This window comes from Ascaphus truei, chromosome 3 (genome assembly GCF_040206685.1).
Source record: "Ascaphus truei isolate aAscTru1 chromosome 3, aAscTru1.hap1, whole genome shotgun sequence".
Lineage (NCBI taxonomy): Eukaryota > Metazoa > Chordata > Amphibia > Anura > Ascaphidae > Ascaphus > Ascaphus truei.
This window is the reverse complement of record NC_134485.1, coordinates 185,708,663-185,724,934: the sequence shown is the minus strand read 5'-3', so window position 1 is coordinate 185,724,934 and position 16,272 is coordinate 185,708,663. Positions and strand designations below refer to the sequence as shown.

The window sequence follows — 16,272 nt, the reverse complement described above, 5'->3', positions numbered from 1 at the left end:
GCGCTTTATAAATAAAGACATACAATACAATACTGTGTCAATTTCAAGTGTTTAAAAAACAGAACACTAAAATGCATTTTCTGCACTCGCCTGCACTCACATCTTAAGGTGGTAAGGTTGGAAGAAATCACGCGCCATGACATGGGTATTCCGAGGTATACAACGCGTGAAGTGTTCGTATAGCGGCCCCTGCATCTGTAAATACAGCTGAACCCTGTTGTAACGTGGTGCTTGGGGTCCACATAATGAAATCGCATTATAACCGGGATCGTGGAAAAAAATTGCCGCCACGATCACAGGTTCCGCGAGGACTTACCCGGCATCTGCAGCCCTCTCCCTGCTTCATCAGGCTGCATCCACGTGCTTGGTGCGTGGCACTTACGTACGCTCTCCCAAGCTTCAATTTAACTTTCGAGCGCAGAGGAGGGTCACATGACTCTTCTCTGACCAATGACAGTCCAACACTTAATACAGCCACAATTGAACCCATGATCTTTCATATACCGATATTCTGATATTCAGGCATCTTCTGATTTAAAAGGAAAACAATTTTTTTTCCTCAAGTCATAAAGGTGTCACTGGAAATTGATAATGGGATGTTAAGGAAATGCCCAGAAGGAGGGCTTATGCTGTGCTCAATGCAGAAAGATTTTAGGATAAAAACCATGCATTTAGAATATGAATTTAGAATTCAACCGGGGAGTGTCTGAATATGAACTCTCACATTCCAATGTCCACGGATTATTGGGGTAAATCAGATATTATTGTGTGGTAGCGGATAGAATTTCTGTTTGCTTATCCTTCTATTTTATGAACTGTCTGCATATACTGTACTGTATGTTTTTGTAATAATAATTTTCTGTAACCTAAGCACTTTAAGCACCTAGGCACTATACTTTGGTATATTAAAGAGAGTGATTGCATTTTCGGACACATTTTGCTACAATAGATTTATGTGTGCTAAGTACAACTTGACATTCATTTTTTGGTGGTGGCGATGGAAGCAGTGATTTGAGATATATATTGTGACGGATTAAGGGAGAATATTACTCAATTGAGGCACCCTGCCAGGGTGAAAAGTGGGTCAGCTAGGTAGCTGTGTGTATTAACTTTTGTCACATATACACTCAGGTGCTCACAGGCGTGCCATTCGTGACCGTCATAGATAATTATCACTATGCAATGATTAAAAGTATGCTATATATTCATAGGGTCAGTACAACAACCTGCTTTGATCTTCATTTTCTGATGAAAGTAGCTTTCATTTACTCTTTTTACTTTATGGTAACATATAATTTAATAATATTTATTATCCTTTTTTCAGCGCTCTGAATTCCCGATATTGCACATGGAGACCATAGTGCATTTGTTGCTTCAGGTGACTGATGCCCTGATGTTTTTGCACTACCGTGGTTTTATCCATCGCTCTTTTTCTTCACATGCCATACAGATTGTTTTAGCAGGCTTGGCTAAGATAAGTCACTTTGAGTACATGATAGAAAGGTAAGGACTTTTTACATCTTCTTTTTTTGCATTTTAAATGTTGCTATAGGATAATAGAAAAGGAACTGATAGAAGTATTAATGACCTTGCTATTATTTCCTGCCATATTTTGATAACTGCAGCTAAGAAGTATTATTGCTTTTGGTCATTTAAACATGAAAACATGAACTCTGAACTTCGCTGGAAATATACGCTGATATGTACATCTTATTTTCAGTTATGTCCTAGGACAGTGATTCCCCATAGGGGGTTCGGGAGGTGTCGTCCAAATAAATATGTAACAGCAGATCCCAGGCAGTATTGTGGGTTCCTGATCCTGTCTGGGGAGTACGCACTTAGTAAGGACCCAATCCGCACCATAATGGGTGGTATACAGCAGCTGTCAATTATGGCAGGAATTTCCAAAGTAGCTCCCCACAATGCTTTGCATTCTCAGTGGCAAGGCAGTGTGGGGGTGTGACTTTAGAATCTCTTGCAGTAAGTCTCAGCTATACCAACCATGCTTTCTGCACACACGGTGGTGCAGTTTGCGGCCTTACTATGCGAGTGTATTGTCAAACAGTTTTGTTGGCAATAGTCTGATGAGTAGGCAATACGATTGATTAATTAAGGGTTCACAAAACAAATAATTTCAAGCAGTGAGGGCAAAACATTGGGAACCATTGTCCTATGATACAGTGACAAACAGAATTAACAGGTACAGTATTCTTACACACGTTTAAAGTGAGGCAATTCAAAGATATTTAAACTACTGAGGGTTTCTGAGACTTTTAGGAAATTAAGTTAATCCTGTAGCGGGCTGTTGCAATCCTGCATTTCCAATGGAGGCACACAAAAGTCAAGGTGTGGGGCAGATGGCGCTGTGCAGACTACTACCGGGTCAATGATGCAGACTCCTGAAAACTTCAACTTTCTGGTTATACAGAAAGCACCTCTTGGCTGTGATGCTCTTACTGTTAAACGTGAGCCAGAATAGATTTTTATTCATGCATTATACAATAAGCACACACAATAGGCCTTATAATAAAATATAACTTGACAGTTTATCCCTGTCACTCAGTTAATTCTTTCTCAGTCCCTCTGCTCTAAAGAGGATGGTGCGACTGTGTCTGGGATGTGTTACCTCTTCTGTTTTTGGCCAAACACAGTTACCGCACGTCTGATTAATCAGCATGGGAGACTTCTGATTGACTCCTGGTTTACAGGCCAGACTCACTGACCACGCAATTGGTACTTTTGTAAGTCTTTTTCATTCACACATCAAATTACTCCTTGGTATAACCATTGCCAGCCTCCCCAGATTCTTGAGCAGGGTTGGTGTATTTTTTCAGCGGCAGTTCAGAGGCCAATGTGTTGTTGAGGGGGGTTAACTGGTATCTGCAGGCAGCGAACTGGAGACACAACCTTTGTGGACCCCAGCCAGGTGGTGGACGAGGGCCAAAAAGGCATACGATCATGAAATTTGGGCCGACTTCCGGTATCAGTCGGGCAGGCCCTCCAGGACCTGCCAGGCCCAGGACAGTTGTCCGAGCTCTCAGTTCCTGTTTGTGGCCCTGCCTAAAGGATGCAGACTTGCCTAGAGGGCTTGCCTGGAGGAAAGCAAGCTTAACCCTGCACAAGGACTTTGCCCTGCAACTAAGGACTTTATCAAAGCGTTCACAGATGGCAAATGTCAGGACGTTACTCTTGGGTATCCCCTCTAGCGGACCCAGTTGGTGGCACACTACCTGGTTGGTTATTTTGTTTTGGGCATTACGAGTAGTTGGTAATGGTGTCCCTGGCTGCCAGGAGGCCCAGATGCTAGCTAGGTGGAATCTTTGTAGAAGCTCAATTTCCTAGTGACCCAGACGGAGTCATGGAGGTGTGTGGGTTCGTGTCGTGAACATACATACTATTTTCACTCTGTAAATTGATTTGCCTTTACTTTTATGTTAAATAAAAGTTTTATCATTGTGCAGTTGTAAAATATTCATGCAAATTTATAATGCAAAAATGGTATATCTTTAAAAAATATACCCTCATTTTTTTTTTTAATGGGCTGCAAGTTGTCTATAAATGGCTGTTGTGTGACAGTGTATAGTAGTTATCTGCAGACCTACCTGTGATGGTGCTCATCTAATATCAGGAAGCGGACCCGCAGGGCTGATGTAAATAAACCGACTAGAGCCCAGGGAGAGAGTCCTATTAGAGTATCTGTGGTCGGTAAGCAGGCAGGGGTCAGGGCTGGCGGCAGAGTTGCAAAGTCCAGGAGACAGGTGAAGGTCAGTGCAGGCGGAAGGCAGCGAGGTCGGGGTCATATCCATGGAGGTAGGCAGCTCCACAATAAAATCCATGGAGAGGTGTGTTCACGGGCAGGTGGGAACTGGCAATGGCTGGAGCAATCCACAGGATAACGTCCTTGGCACCTTCATCTGAGCGCATATAACGCAGGCTGCCAAAAACTCCTGTATGTCTTTGCGGAGCTCTGGCCACCAAAAGATTCGTTCGAGGAAATCGCAAGTTTTTCTAACCAAAGGTCATAGTCCTTTTTGTGCGATATAAAATAATTTAAAAGAAGGCACAAGGGTGGAGTTTCGCATGAAAATCCTTCCTTTGTGAAAGAACGGCTCCGGCTGCCAGATCGGATCCGTCCACTTCAAGCGCAAAGGGTTTTGTAGGATCTGGATGGAATAGCACAGGTGCGGAAGAAAAGGCAGACTTGAGCTTCTCAAAAGCCAGAAAAGCCTTGGAGGGCCATATTTTAGGATTTGCCCCTTTATTAGTTAGAGCCATAATGGGTGCAACCACCTTGGAAAAATTCCTGATGAATCGTCGGTAGTAGTTGGCGAACCGAAGAAATCGTTTTTTCGGTTTGAGGCCTAACGGTAAGGGCCAGTCCAACACTGCCGATACTTTTGCACGATCCATCTCGAACCCAAGGGGAAGAGATGAAATACCCAAGGAAAGAAATCTTCTGTCCGAATTGACACTTCTCGAGCTTGGCAAAGAGGGATTGGTCCTGAAGTCTTTGGAGGACCAATCTAACCTGTGCCCGATGTTCGGTCAATGAACTGGATAAGATAAGGAAAATCTCGTTGATGAATTTAGAAATAAGGCCGATGCGTTGCATAAGCCGAATAGCATGAATAGATATTCGTAATGGCCGTCACGATTATTAAAGGCTGTTTTCCACTCATCACCCTCTCTGATCCGGATGAAATTGTAGGCTCCTCGAAGATCCAGTTTGGTGAAGATTGTAGCCTTGCGTAAGCGATCGAACAGTTCAGGAATGAGGGGTAGCGGATATCGGTTCTTTACTGTGATTTTATTTAGGCCTCTGTAGTCGATACATGGCTTGAGAGAACTGTCTTTTTTTTTTATTTTATTTTTAAACGTAGAAGAAACTCGCACCAGCGGGAGAACTTGATTTGCGAATAAACCCACACTGAAGTTTCTCCGAAATGTATTCCCGCATAGCTTTGGTTTCTGGTTTCGAAAGGGGATAAGTGCGGTTTTTAGGAGGGATAGCCCCTGGGAGCAGGTTGATTGCACAATCATAAGGTCGATGTGGCAGTAACTCCTCTACTTTTTTTGTCGAATACATCGGCAAAGTCCTGGTAAGAAACTGGCAGGTATGACGAGGAAGTCTCTTTAGGTAGCTGGACCTCGGAGATAGTACGAGACATCGGGAGACAGGATCCATGGCAATGTTGTCCCAAGGCTGTCACTTGATTGGTTGCCCAATCAATCTTAGGGTTGTGGTGCTGCAACCAGGGAAGTCCTACCACCATTGGAGTTGAGGGAGAGCAAATAACATAGAATGACAGTGTCTCTTTGTGAAGTGCTCCAACCGCAACCAGCAAAGGCTTAGTCTCGAGGGTGATGGTCCCAGGTAACCGAGATTTTTCATCAATGGCCACTACCAGTAACGGAATCTCCCTAGTACGGAGAGGAAGGGAGTGAAGATCCGCAAATGCATGGTCAATGAAATTTCCTGCGGCCCCTGAATTCACCAAAGCCTGAGTGAAGATGGAGGCTTGTCCCCAGAAGAGTGAACCCGGCAGGAGTAGACGTGAAGGTTGTGACAGTGGAGGAATAGAAGAAATGCCAAGAGAATATTCCTCTATCTTCTCTGGACACTGGAGTTTTTCTGATTTAGGACAATTTCGGGCAAGATGACCTTTGAGTCCACAGTACCGACACAGCCCCCTGACACGTCTACTAGTTCTCTCCTGTTCAGGTAATTTGGTGTCACCTAATTGCATCAGTTCCTCTTGTGAGAGAGTTGTAGTTTACAGGAGTCTGAAAGTGGGAGGCAAGCTGAATTATTGGGGTTTTTGTGGGGCGGTCTCGCTCGGTCTGTCTTTCTCGCATCCGGAGACCCATTCGGATACAGAGGATATTTAATTCCTCCAGGTTCTTGGGGGTGTCGCGGCTAGTCAGTTCATCCTTTAAACACTCAGAAAGGCCATGCCAAAATGCAGCCAACAGAGCTTCATTGTTCCAGCCCGCAGCAAGGGTACGGAATTCAATGGCATACTGGCCCACAGTGCGGGTTCCTTGCCGGATTCGAAGGAGCTCAGTAGACCTGCGACCGGGAGCGTCAAAAACTCTTTTGAATGCTTGGAGAAAGTCAGCGGCGTTGTCAATCAGTGGGGATTCCTTTTCCCAGAGAGGGGAGGCCCAGGCTAAAGCCTCGTTTGTCAGTAGGGAAGTGACGTATTCTATCCTGGATCGATGGGTGCAGAAAATGGAGGGCTGGAGTTCGAACTGGATTGAACATTGATTCAAAAATCCTCTACACGTTATAGGGTCTCCTCCATAATGTAGAGGTGTCGGGATCCATGCTTCCCTGGGCGTAGGGGATGACAGAGATGACGCTGCCAGCAATGGCGGTGCAGGGATAGAACCCACGTGGAATGTATCCAGCCGGGTGATAATGTCCTGAAATCGGCTAGAAATGAGTGACAGCTGTTGGTTTTGCTGGGCGAGGCGTGTCTCATGATCTCCGAGTAGTTTCCGTTAGAGAGATTCGGCTCGCGCTACCTCAGCGGGGTCCATGTTTTGCTGAGCAAAATGTGATGGTGCTCGTCTCAAATAAGGAAGCGGACCCGCAGGGCTGAGGTAGGGATGTAAAATAAACCGACCAGAGCCCAGGGACAGATTCCTGTAAGAGTATCCGTGGTCGGTAAGCAGGCAGGGGTCAGGGCTAGCGGCAGAGTTGCAAAGTCCAGGAGACAGGCGGAGGTCAGGGCCGGCGGAAGGCAGCGAGGTCGGGGTCACAGTCCTTGGTCACCAACAGGGTATAAAAACAGGCAAGATGGTAAAGCATAACTGCAAAGACCAACAGGAGCTGCAAATGGTGGAATTTTGCTTGACAACTCCCTGTAGTAACAGCAGCCTTATATGCAGACTGCCAGTACCCAAAATGGCCACAGTGACCAGAAAGGGCAGGAGAGACAGAAAACCTGGAGCTTGTGAAAACCTGGCACGGATCCAGCAGAATCCTTACACTACCTCCATAAATAAATGATTGTCCTTTTATCATCAAACCCTTTCCCTGTGGTTCTGTGTGCATTTCTTCTGTTTAATCTTCAAAAACGTACAGGATATTTTACTCAGTGTATACTGTACAATGGAGCAATTACGACCTAAGATGATCAATCAGTACTATGTGGGTTTTTTCTCTGGAGCCCAAGTGTATGTGCTCTCTGTGGACAGTGCACAATGTCACCGGGGACGTGACCTCTGTGCTCCAGGGCATTCTTTAAAGTTCTTCCAGGCCAAAGGCTGTAAAAGTTCTCCAGTGATCCATGCATGGTGATTCCAAAAAGTAAAATTGGACTTTTAGGGTAAACCATCGCTAATTTGGGCTTTTTTTTTATCCCTGTACAGTTTCTTCTAATTCTTTCATCTTCATTCTTCTTACCAAGAATTCTTGGTCCTCTGTCACTACTTTATTTTCTAAATAATTCAAGGCGTATTTCTCAAAGTTAACGTCTCTGGATTTACTGTAGCTGCATATAAATCTTCATAATAATTCTCTATTACTACCAACATTCTCTCCCTCCCATTGACTTACAGTAATTCTTATTTGAATCCTTTACACACATCATTCTTTCTTTAGTGGAAAGGGCCTTTTTAATGAGAAATTGGGTGCATTTTTCATCTCTCCACTGTATCTATCTTAGCCTGAAATGTAATTGTTTTTCCTTTCTATTTATTCATCTATAAGGTAGTGTGACGGTTCAGGGGATTCCTTCCCCTTCTTATGCTCCTGACGTCGCCCTCTCTGTCCCTTCCCCTGCTAACCTCCCTTCGCTTACCCACTCCTGTTCTGCTCCGGCTGCCTCTGACACCTTTCATTTGCCACGGCGCGCGCCACCTCAGTATTGGGGTCTTGCCAAGTCTGCGGGCATACAGGCGTGTCATTATGCAGAGCCCAACAAACGCAGACCCCCCTGAGGTGGGTACTGGTCTTTCTATAGAGGCCTTACAATTTGTGAGCAACCAGCTGTCCACAGTCTCCCAGCAATTGGCTAAACTCTTCCTTGAGGAGACCCCTATGGCTCCAGCACCCCCCGGTTGCCACAACCTATGCCACCTCTGGACCCCGTATTCCTTCACCTAATCGCTATGATGGGGACCCCCTCGCCTGCCGCGATTTCCTAAACCAATACGAGGTGCAATTCGACATGTCCCCCTCCCTGTTTCCCACTGGTCGTTCTAAGGTGGCGTACATCTACGCCTTGCTCAACGGAGACGCCCTCGCCTGGGCCTCCCCCCTCTGGGAACGTAAAAGCGAACTAACTCAGGATTATCCTCTGTTCAGATGCGAATTTCAGCAAGTGTTTGATACTCCTGCACGGCGCGAGACAGCCGCATTCTCTCTCTTGCATATTTCACAGGCCCAAAGATCTGCTGCCAAATACGCAATCGAGTTCCGTACTCTTGCCGCAGCGACCCAATGGAATGATGAGGCACTCGCCGCCGCATACAGGCACGGACTCTCAGATACCTTGAAGGACCCTGTAGGAGTTGATTACCTTGAGCGTACGCATGGATCAGCGTACTCAGTAGCGACGGCATGAGAGGCACTGTTCTCGCTCTCTTTCTTCCTCTGTTGTCTCTCACAGGTCGCCTACAACACCTCTCCTGGCACTAGAGGCTCCGGAGCCGATGCAAGTCGGCAGTCAGCAACTTCGGGCCACGGAAAGAACGCAACGCCGTCTGAATAGACTCTGCTTCTACTCTGCTTCTCCGGAACATCGTCTCCAGAATTGTCCCCTGAAGCCGGGACGGGCACACCCAGTAAAGGTAGAGGTGCTTCTACTGGGTACTGCTTCTCCTTGCCCCTCTCTCCCCGAAACTCTCCCAAAGAAGTTTTTGCTTCCTGCCACTCTGGAGGGTCCTAACCTTTTCCTGCAGATAAAAGCTTTCATTGATTCTGGGTCTGGTGGTAACTTCCTGGACCAGAACTTCGCTTCGGAGAATCAAATTCCTATGGTCAGAAGGAAAACTCCCATTGGTCTCGAAGCCACCGACGGCCGACCACTCCAGCCAGCGTTTATCATTTGGGAGTCTATCCCTCTCACACTGTCCTTGGCCGACGGTCATAAGGAGGTAATAATCTTCGATATTTTTCAATCTCCTACTGTCCAACTTATTTTAGGATTGCTTTGGCTTCAACTCCACAATCCGCGCATTGATTGGACCGGTACCCTGCCCATCCTGTGGCCTTCGTCCGCGGATTCTGCTCCTGCAGTGTCTCCTGTTGCAGTGCTTGCCGGTCTGGATTCCGTTCCTTCTAATCTATCGATCCTGTCAACCGTGTATCATGAATACTTGGATGTGTTCAACAAGGTACAAGCTGAGGTTCTGCCTCCCCATCGCCCGTACGATTGTCATTTCGATTTGATCCCTGGGACCATCCTGCCTAAGTCTAAGTCGTATCTTCTGTCCCTTCCGGAAACTGAGGCTATGACGTCCTACATTCAAGAAAATTTGGATAGGATTCATCCGCAACTCTACCTCCCCTGCCGGGGCTGGCTTCTTCTTTGTGAAGAAGAAGGATGAATCACCAAAGGCCGTGCATTGACTTTCGCGGACTCAATAAGATCACCCTAAAGAATCGGTATCCCGTTCCTTTAATCTCTGAACTGTTCGACCGTCTCCAGGGGGCCTCAATCTTCTCAAAGCTCGACTTAAGAGGTGCCTATAATCTCATTCGCATAAGGTAGGGGAAGAGTGGAAAACAGCATTTAATACACGATCAGGACACTATGAGTATCTGGTTATGCCTTTTGCTTTATGCAATGCTCCTGCCGTCTTTCAAGAGTTCATGAACGACATCTTCCGCGATGTGTTGGGAACATTTGTCATAGTATATCTGGATGAGATTCTCATTTTTTCTAACAACCTGGAGGAACACATTCAACATACCAAACTAGTGCTGTCTAGGCTCTGTTATAACCGCCTATATGCCAAGATGGAGAAATGTTTGTTCCACCAGACCTCTACTGCCTTCCTAGGCTACATCATCTCCAGCCAAGGCTTCTGTATGGATCCAGAAAAACTAAAAGCTGTTCTTGATTGGCCGCTGCCTAATTCACTCAAGGCTGTGCAGCGTTTTCTCGGCTTTGCCAACTATTACAAGAAATTCATCAAAAAAAATTCTTCTATTGCTCTTCCCATCACCGCATTGACCAAGATGGGTGCCGATACCACCTTCTTGCTTTTGAGGTGCTCAAGAAAGCTTTTGTGTCCGCACCCATCCTACGCCATCCGGACACCTCCCTCCCCTTCACTTTGGAGGTCAACGCCTCAGACGTGGGAGCTGGTGCAGTTCTCTCCCAGAGGTCTTCTCCCCAAGAAAAACTCCATCCCTGTGGTTTTTTTTCACAGAAATTTTCTTCTGCCGAAAGGAATTATGATGTTGGTAATTGTGAACTTTTGGCCATTAAACTGGCTCTCCAAGAATGGAGGCATCTTTTGGAAGGTACCAAGGAACCGGTTGCTATCCTCACCCTCCATAAAAATTTGCTGTATATGGAGGGGGCCCGACGTCTGGGATCCCGCCAAGCTCGGTGGTCTCTCTTCTTTTCCCGCTTTAACTATACCATTTCATACATTCCTGGTACCAAAAATGTCAAAGCAGACGCTCTCTCTCGCCAGTTCGCCACGGAAACCGAAACTAATGAAACCACGGAACCTATCCTTCCTGCCAAATGTATAATCTCCGCTAACAACTTCGATGTGTTGGACGAAATCAACAAAGCTCAAGCTCACATTCCCAGCAGGTTCAGGGTATCAGAAGGGCGCTTATACACAGCTCCACGCTTTCGCCATAAGATTTTACTTTGGGGTCACTCTTCTAAAGCTGCCGGTCATCCAGGCTTCAAAAGGACAGCAGATCTTATTAAACGGACATTTTGGTGGCCGAAGATGAACAAAGACATTTTTGACTTTACTAGTGCCTGTCCTGTACAGTGGCGACACAGTTTATTACACTGCGGCCAGATCTGCAAGCCGGGAGATTTCCCGGCTTGCTAGTGGCCGCCACTCGGGCGCGGTCACGCGTCTTCGGGAGCCTGCGCCCCCTGCACGCGCGTCCAGGGTTCCCCGAGGGAGCCCTGGTGTAACCGCGATCGCGGGACGGCGGCAGGGGGTTCCGGGGGACCCGGCGGACCCGGCAGCGGTAGGGAGAGCGCCCCGATCGGAGGGCGCTCTTCCGCTGCTTCGGCGCGCGCCCGTCACCCTCGGGCGCGCGCCATGCTACTGCTGCGGCCAAGAACGGGCAAATGCTCGAATAAACTTGGCCGCAGCAGTATGTGCCCAGAGTAAAACGCTCAACCACAAACCTTCTGGACTCCTCTTGCCTCTTCCCATTCCAGAACAACCCTGGAAACATATCTCGATGGATTTCATTGTCGAATTGCCCAATTCCAAAGGAATGAACACCATTCTGGTCGTAGTAGACAGATTCTCTAAACATTCACACTTTATTCCCCTCAAGGGCCTTCCTAATTCTGCTACTCTGGCCGATGTGTTTTCCAAGGAAATTTTCAGATTACATGGCGTTCCCATTTCTATTGTCTCTGACCGTGGATCTCAATTAATCTCTAAATTCTGGCGGGCATTTTCCCAGAGACTCGGAATTTCACTCCTGTTCTCTGGATACCATCCTCAAAACAATGGTCAGACCGAAAGGATGAATCAAACCCTAGAGCAATATCTAAGATGCTTCGTATCTGACTCACAGGACAACTGGGTGGATCTTTTGCCATGGCCGAATTTGCAATCAACTCTCTCAAAAATGAGTCTACCCAGGAGTCTCCCTTTTTCATTAATTTCGGCTTCTACCCCAGTAGTCTTCCTCTCTCTTCTTCCCCTTCTGGCGTTCCTGTGGCCGACTCTCATGTTACGACCCTACAGGAATATTGGATAAGGATCCTCAAAACCCTACAATCTGCGGTTGCCAAACAAAAGACCCACGCGGATCGTCAACGTCAATCTGGGCCTTCTTTCAAGCCTGGTGACAGGGTGTGGTTGTCCTCGAGGAATATCAAGCTCAAGACTCCATCTCCAAGATTTCTGGGCTCATTCAAGATCATAGAGAAAATCAACCCAGTCGCTTATCGTCTTGACCTACCCCCCACCATGAGGATTCCTTCCGTGTTTCACGTCTCCCTCCTTAAGCCCTTTGTACACAGTTCACATTTTCCGGATCCCTCTCGTAAACCTAGTCCAGTCTCCACCCTAGGACAACAAGAGTACGAGTTCCAATCCATCATTGATTCTCGCTGGTCTAAAAACAAACTCCAGTTCCTTGTCCACTGGAAGAGCTATGGTCCAGAGGAACGTTCGTGGGTACCAGCACGTCATATCCATGCCCCAAGATTATTCCAACAATTTCATCAAAAATTTCCACAAAAACCATGGCTGGATCGCTCGGAGATCGATCCTCAAGGGGGGGATACTGTGACGGTTCAGGGAATTCCTTCCCCTTCTTATGCTCCTGACGTCGCCCTCTCTGTCCCTTCCCCTGCTAACCTCCCTTCGCTTACCCACTCCTGTTCCTCTCCGGCAGCCTCTGACGCCGTTCCCTTGCCACGGCGCGCGCCCCGCAAGTCTCGCGCACCCGCGCGGCCCCCGAGCCCCTCAGTGCCCGCTTCCATTCACTCACCTCCGGTGGCTGTCCCCTCCATTCCCCTCCGCAAATGTGCCCACGGCGTTCCGCGCGTCTCGTGACGCAGCCTGTGCGCGCGCACTCTCAGTTTACAGAGGGCGCGCACACGCTACTTTTCTAAGGCCTGTCAGTCTCTTAACTCCTCCTCCCATGCCCTGCAAGCAATCTCTCTGTCTGATCCCCTTGTCTCCTCCTCTTCTCCTCCTGACCTATCCCTGCTGTCTCCTTCTTCTCCCTCTGCTCCTCCTCTCTCTCCTATTGGTGTTCCCTCCTTTATAATCCCTGTCTGTCCTCTCTATCATTGCTCTGCATAGTTCCTGTTATCCCTGTGTGTGCAGTCCTATGCTTTGCTCTCTCTGTGTTCCAGCCTGTTCCTGCTCCTGCTTATCTTTGGATTTCCCTGGTTTTGACCCCTGGTCGTCCTGGACTACCCTGCTCTCTGTTACCCCTGAAACCCTGCTTACGAACTCTACTTTGCTGACCTCTGGAACCCTTGGACTTGGCTTACGAACTTGACTACTCTGCTTTCTGGACCCCTGGACTTTGGCGCACGGACACGACCATTCTTACGTTATACCACCAAGACGTTGCAAGTATATTAACTATCTTCCAACAGGCCCAGCAACGCCATGCCACACTCCGGGCTTGCCCCCACTGCTGTGGGTGTGTGGTAATACCGTTCCCACCTCAGTATTGGGGTCTTGCCAGGTCTGCGGGCATACAGGCGTGTCAGGTAGTCAAGATTCCTCATTTTAAGAATTGCAGCTTCAAATGCCAGCTGTCATATTCGTTTATTTCTCTCTTCACTTTTTCACATCCCTTCCTAAAAAAAAATTACTTTGTCTTCTTTTTTACCATTTGCCACCATCCAACCTCATCCTCGAACTCTCTCTTAGCCGCAATATTTCATGAAACCATTCATATTGTTTTCTAACTCTTTCATCCTCCAACAAAATTACATTAAACTTCCAGAGATACTTCCCATACACAACAGTCTTTCCCAAGCATATCATGCATTCTATCCAGACATGATCACAATTGTTTTTGTTTTTTAAGCTAATGTTTGCATGTTAATATCTTTGAAAGTAAAGCAAAAATCAACTCTAGACATGGCCGAGCCTTTTTTTGCTGAGCAGATGTAACCCCTTACTTCTTTAGTTAAGAGTCTATAATTGTGAACAAACTTAAAGCAACAATACTACTTTTCAACTTTTCTTATTCTTATTTTATTATTTGTATATGTAAAGCACGTGACAATGTATAATTCTACATTGTTACCTAAGCTGTAATCGTTTGGTACTCCTGTTATGAATCTGTCAAAATCATGATTGTGTGCTGAACATAATGGCTGCTTCAGTCAGTGTAACTCAGCAGCTACAATGTATCCTTACAAATACTATGGTACCAGTATCTATTGTTACAGTTTACAGCTGAAACTGCTGGGAACATTTGCAACAAATTATTATATTTTATATCTTGCACTGCTTGAAAGGTGGGCTAAAGCCTGCTATAGAAATCAAACAATGTTTTAAACAAATAAAAAATGGCATAAAGAGTTGAATTAAAAAAAAAAAGTCACTAATATCTAATACTACACAACTGATTTATTAAAAAAAAAAACAACATATAAGATTTCACATGTTTTGCTGCTTTAAAGTCAGATAGTATCTTTTTCTGTATTTCCCGGTGCTGTCTTTCTCGTTCTCTATCTTTCTTGTTGATGATACCGTTAAAGTCCCCAACTATCATTGTGGGTTCTATCCCTGGTAAAAAAAAAAAGACTCAGTTTATGCAGTAAATCTGCTCTGTCCTTCTTTATCGTGGACGCATAAAGGTTAAATAACCTAAACCTAAAGCCCTCCACCAAAATAAATAAATAAATAAATTTAGCAGCCTGGATCTATTATCGTAGATTTCAAAATGTTCACTTTTGGGTTCTACACTAGGACTCCAATTTCTGCGTTGCTACTTTCACTGCCCCCGAACCACGCTGAAGCCCCCCACTTCCACTGTTTTGCTTAGTGAGCTATAATGTGTGCATTCTTGAAGATACAGTAGCGACATTGTTTATTGAAGCAAAAGCCGCCGGCTCCATGCGGCTGGGAAGCGGGTAGCCGCGGCGCGTGGCGGCGCACTGTGACGTCACAGTAACATGCGCGCCCGGCTTCCCCGTCTTCCCCGGCTTCCACAGGCTTCCCCGACACCCCTGGAGATAAAATGAAGGTAAGCGGGGGTGCGGGGAAGCAGAGGGGCAGAGCAGGAGCCGGGTACGGGGTCGGGAAGGGAGGTAAATTGCGCGTGAAGTGGAGGGGGGGTGCGTGGGGGAAACGCGGCGGCGCGCGGTTGTTACTGGCGGCAGCTGGGGTAGATCTCGGCGTGCCGTCGTGATTTAGTTCAATAAACAATGTCTGTGCTGTAGATTATGTCTCCTTTTACAGCTCGCATGTAATCAAGGATTGCAGCCTCTTTTTGCGTAGACTTAATACTGCTCATGTTTGCAGATGACACAAAAAAATATTATACAATCAAATGATTTGCCCTAACCATCTTTAGGCACCACCCAATTCACCTAATTCACCTAGTCCGGCTTTGTGCTGAGGACACATCAACGTTTATGTCCACTACATGACTCTCCAGACTCTCTGGGCTGGACACATCCTCGATAAGTTGACTCTGACCTGCATAGAATCCTTGCTCTTGCTGATTCATTCCCAAGATATCATAAATTGACTTCTAGATGAAAAAAAGGTCAGTTCTTGATTTTCTCTTCATCAGCTTCCTCTTTTCTTTGCCAACAACTTGAAATTCCATCTGCTCCACATGGGCCATGCTCCTCCTGACCCAAAGATTTTATATTCAGTCAAAGATCTTCAGCTTCAATGGGCTCTCAAATCTCCTTTGATTCTACGTTCTCATCCAGAAGAGAAAATCCCTTTTCCCCAAATACTGAAGTTGGCCGGAGACAACATCATCACTTTTTCGATATTTCAAGGGTCCATTTAGAATTGGACCCAGTACCGTCTCTTCCCGTTAAAAATGTTATACGGATTCTGCAGTTGTTTACCTCCTTTGACAACCGTGCATTATCTCTTTAGGTAGAATAGTATAAGTCCCAATTTACCATGAGTAATAAACCCATCAATTAAATAAATCTTTATTAAGAATACTTAATGCTCCACATTAAAAAAATATAGGTCTAAGATCTAAGAAAGAGAGGTAAAACAGATTAAATAACTATAACAAGCTCTTTGCATAACAAACTGTACACAAAATATAAAGATTCATATTTCATTATTAATTAAAGGCAATCTCATCTGATCCAATGGCCACTCAAGCTGCACATAATGATTAGTGCAAAGTAGATGCCACAGTACACACACTAAGGCCTGACATACAACACAACCTTCCCATTCTATTTCTATTCAAGTTTCCTAAACTGTACATGTGGTCACGTGCAACAAATTAATTAGTAGGAAGTAAATAACAGATCTAGAGAAGTCTTCCAGATATTTAGTTCCTAAATCATAATTCATATATATTTTTAGGCTAAATTTGTATTTGGACACTGCAATACTAGCATGTTGGTATTTCATGCAATTGCA

General features: G+C 46.0%; 1 protein-coding gene across 6 annotated transcripts in view; it reads left to right on the top strand.

The window, feature by feature from the left end:
- The window catches only part of TEX14 (testis expressed 14, intercellular bridge forming factor), a 541,240-nt gene that overhangs the window by 128,339 nt on the left and 396,629 nt on the right, over positions 1 to 16,272 (top strand). For all 6 annotated transcript variants that reach the window (XM_075589773.1, XM_075589772.1, XM_075589771.1 and 3 more), the window contains exon 10: positions 1,325 to 1,503. In XM_075589773.1, coding sequence (XP_075445888.1) covers positions 1,325 to 1,503 — 179 coding nt within the window. The remainder of the gene's footprint in view (positions 1 to 1,324; positions 1,504 to 16,272) is intronic.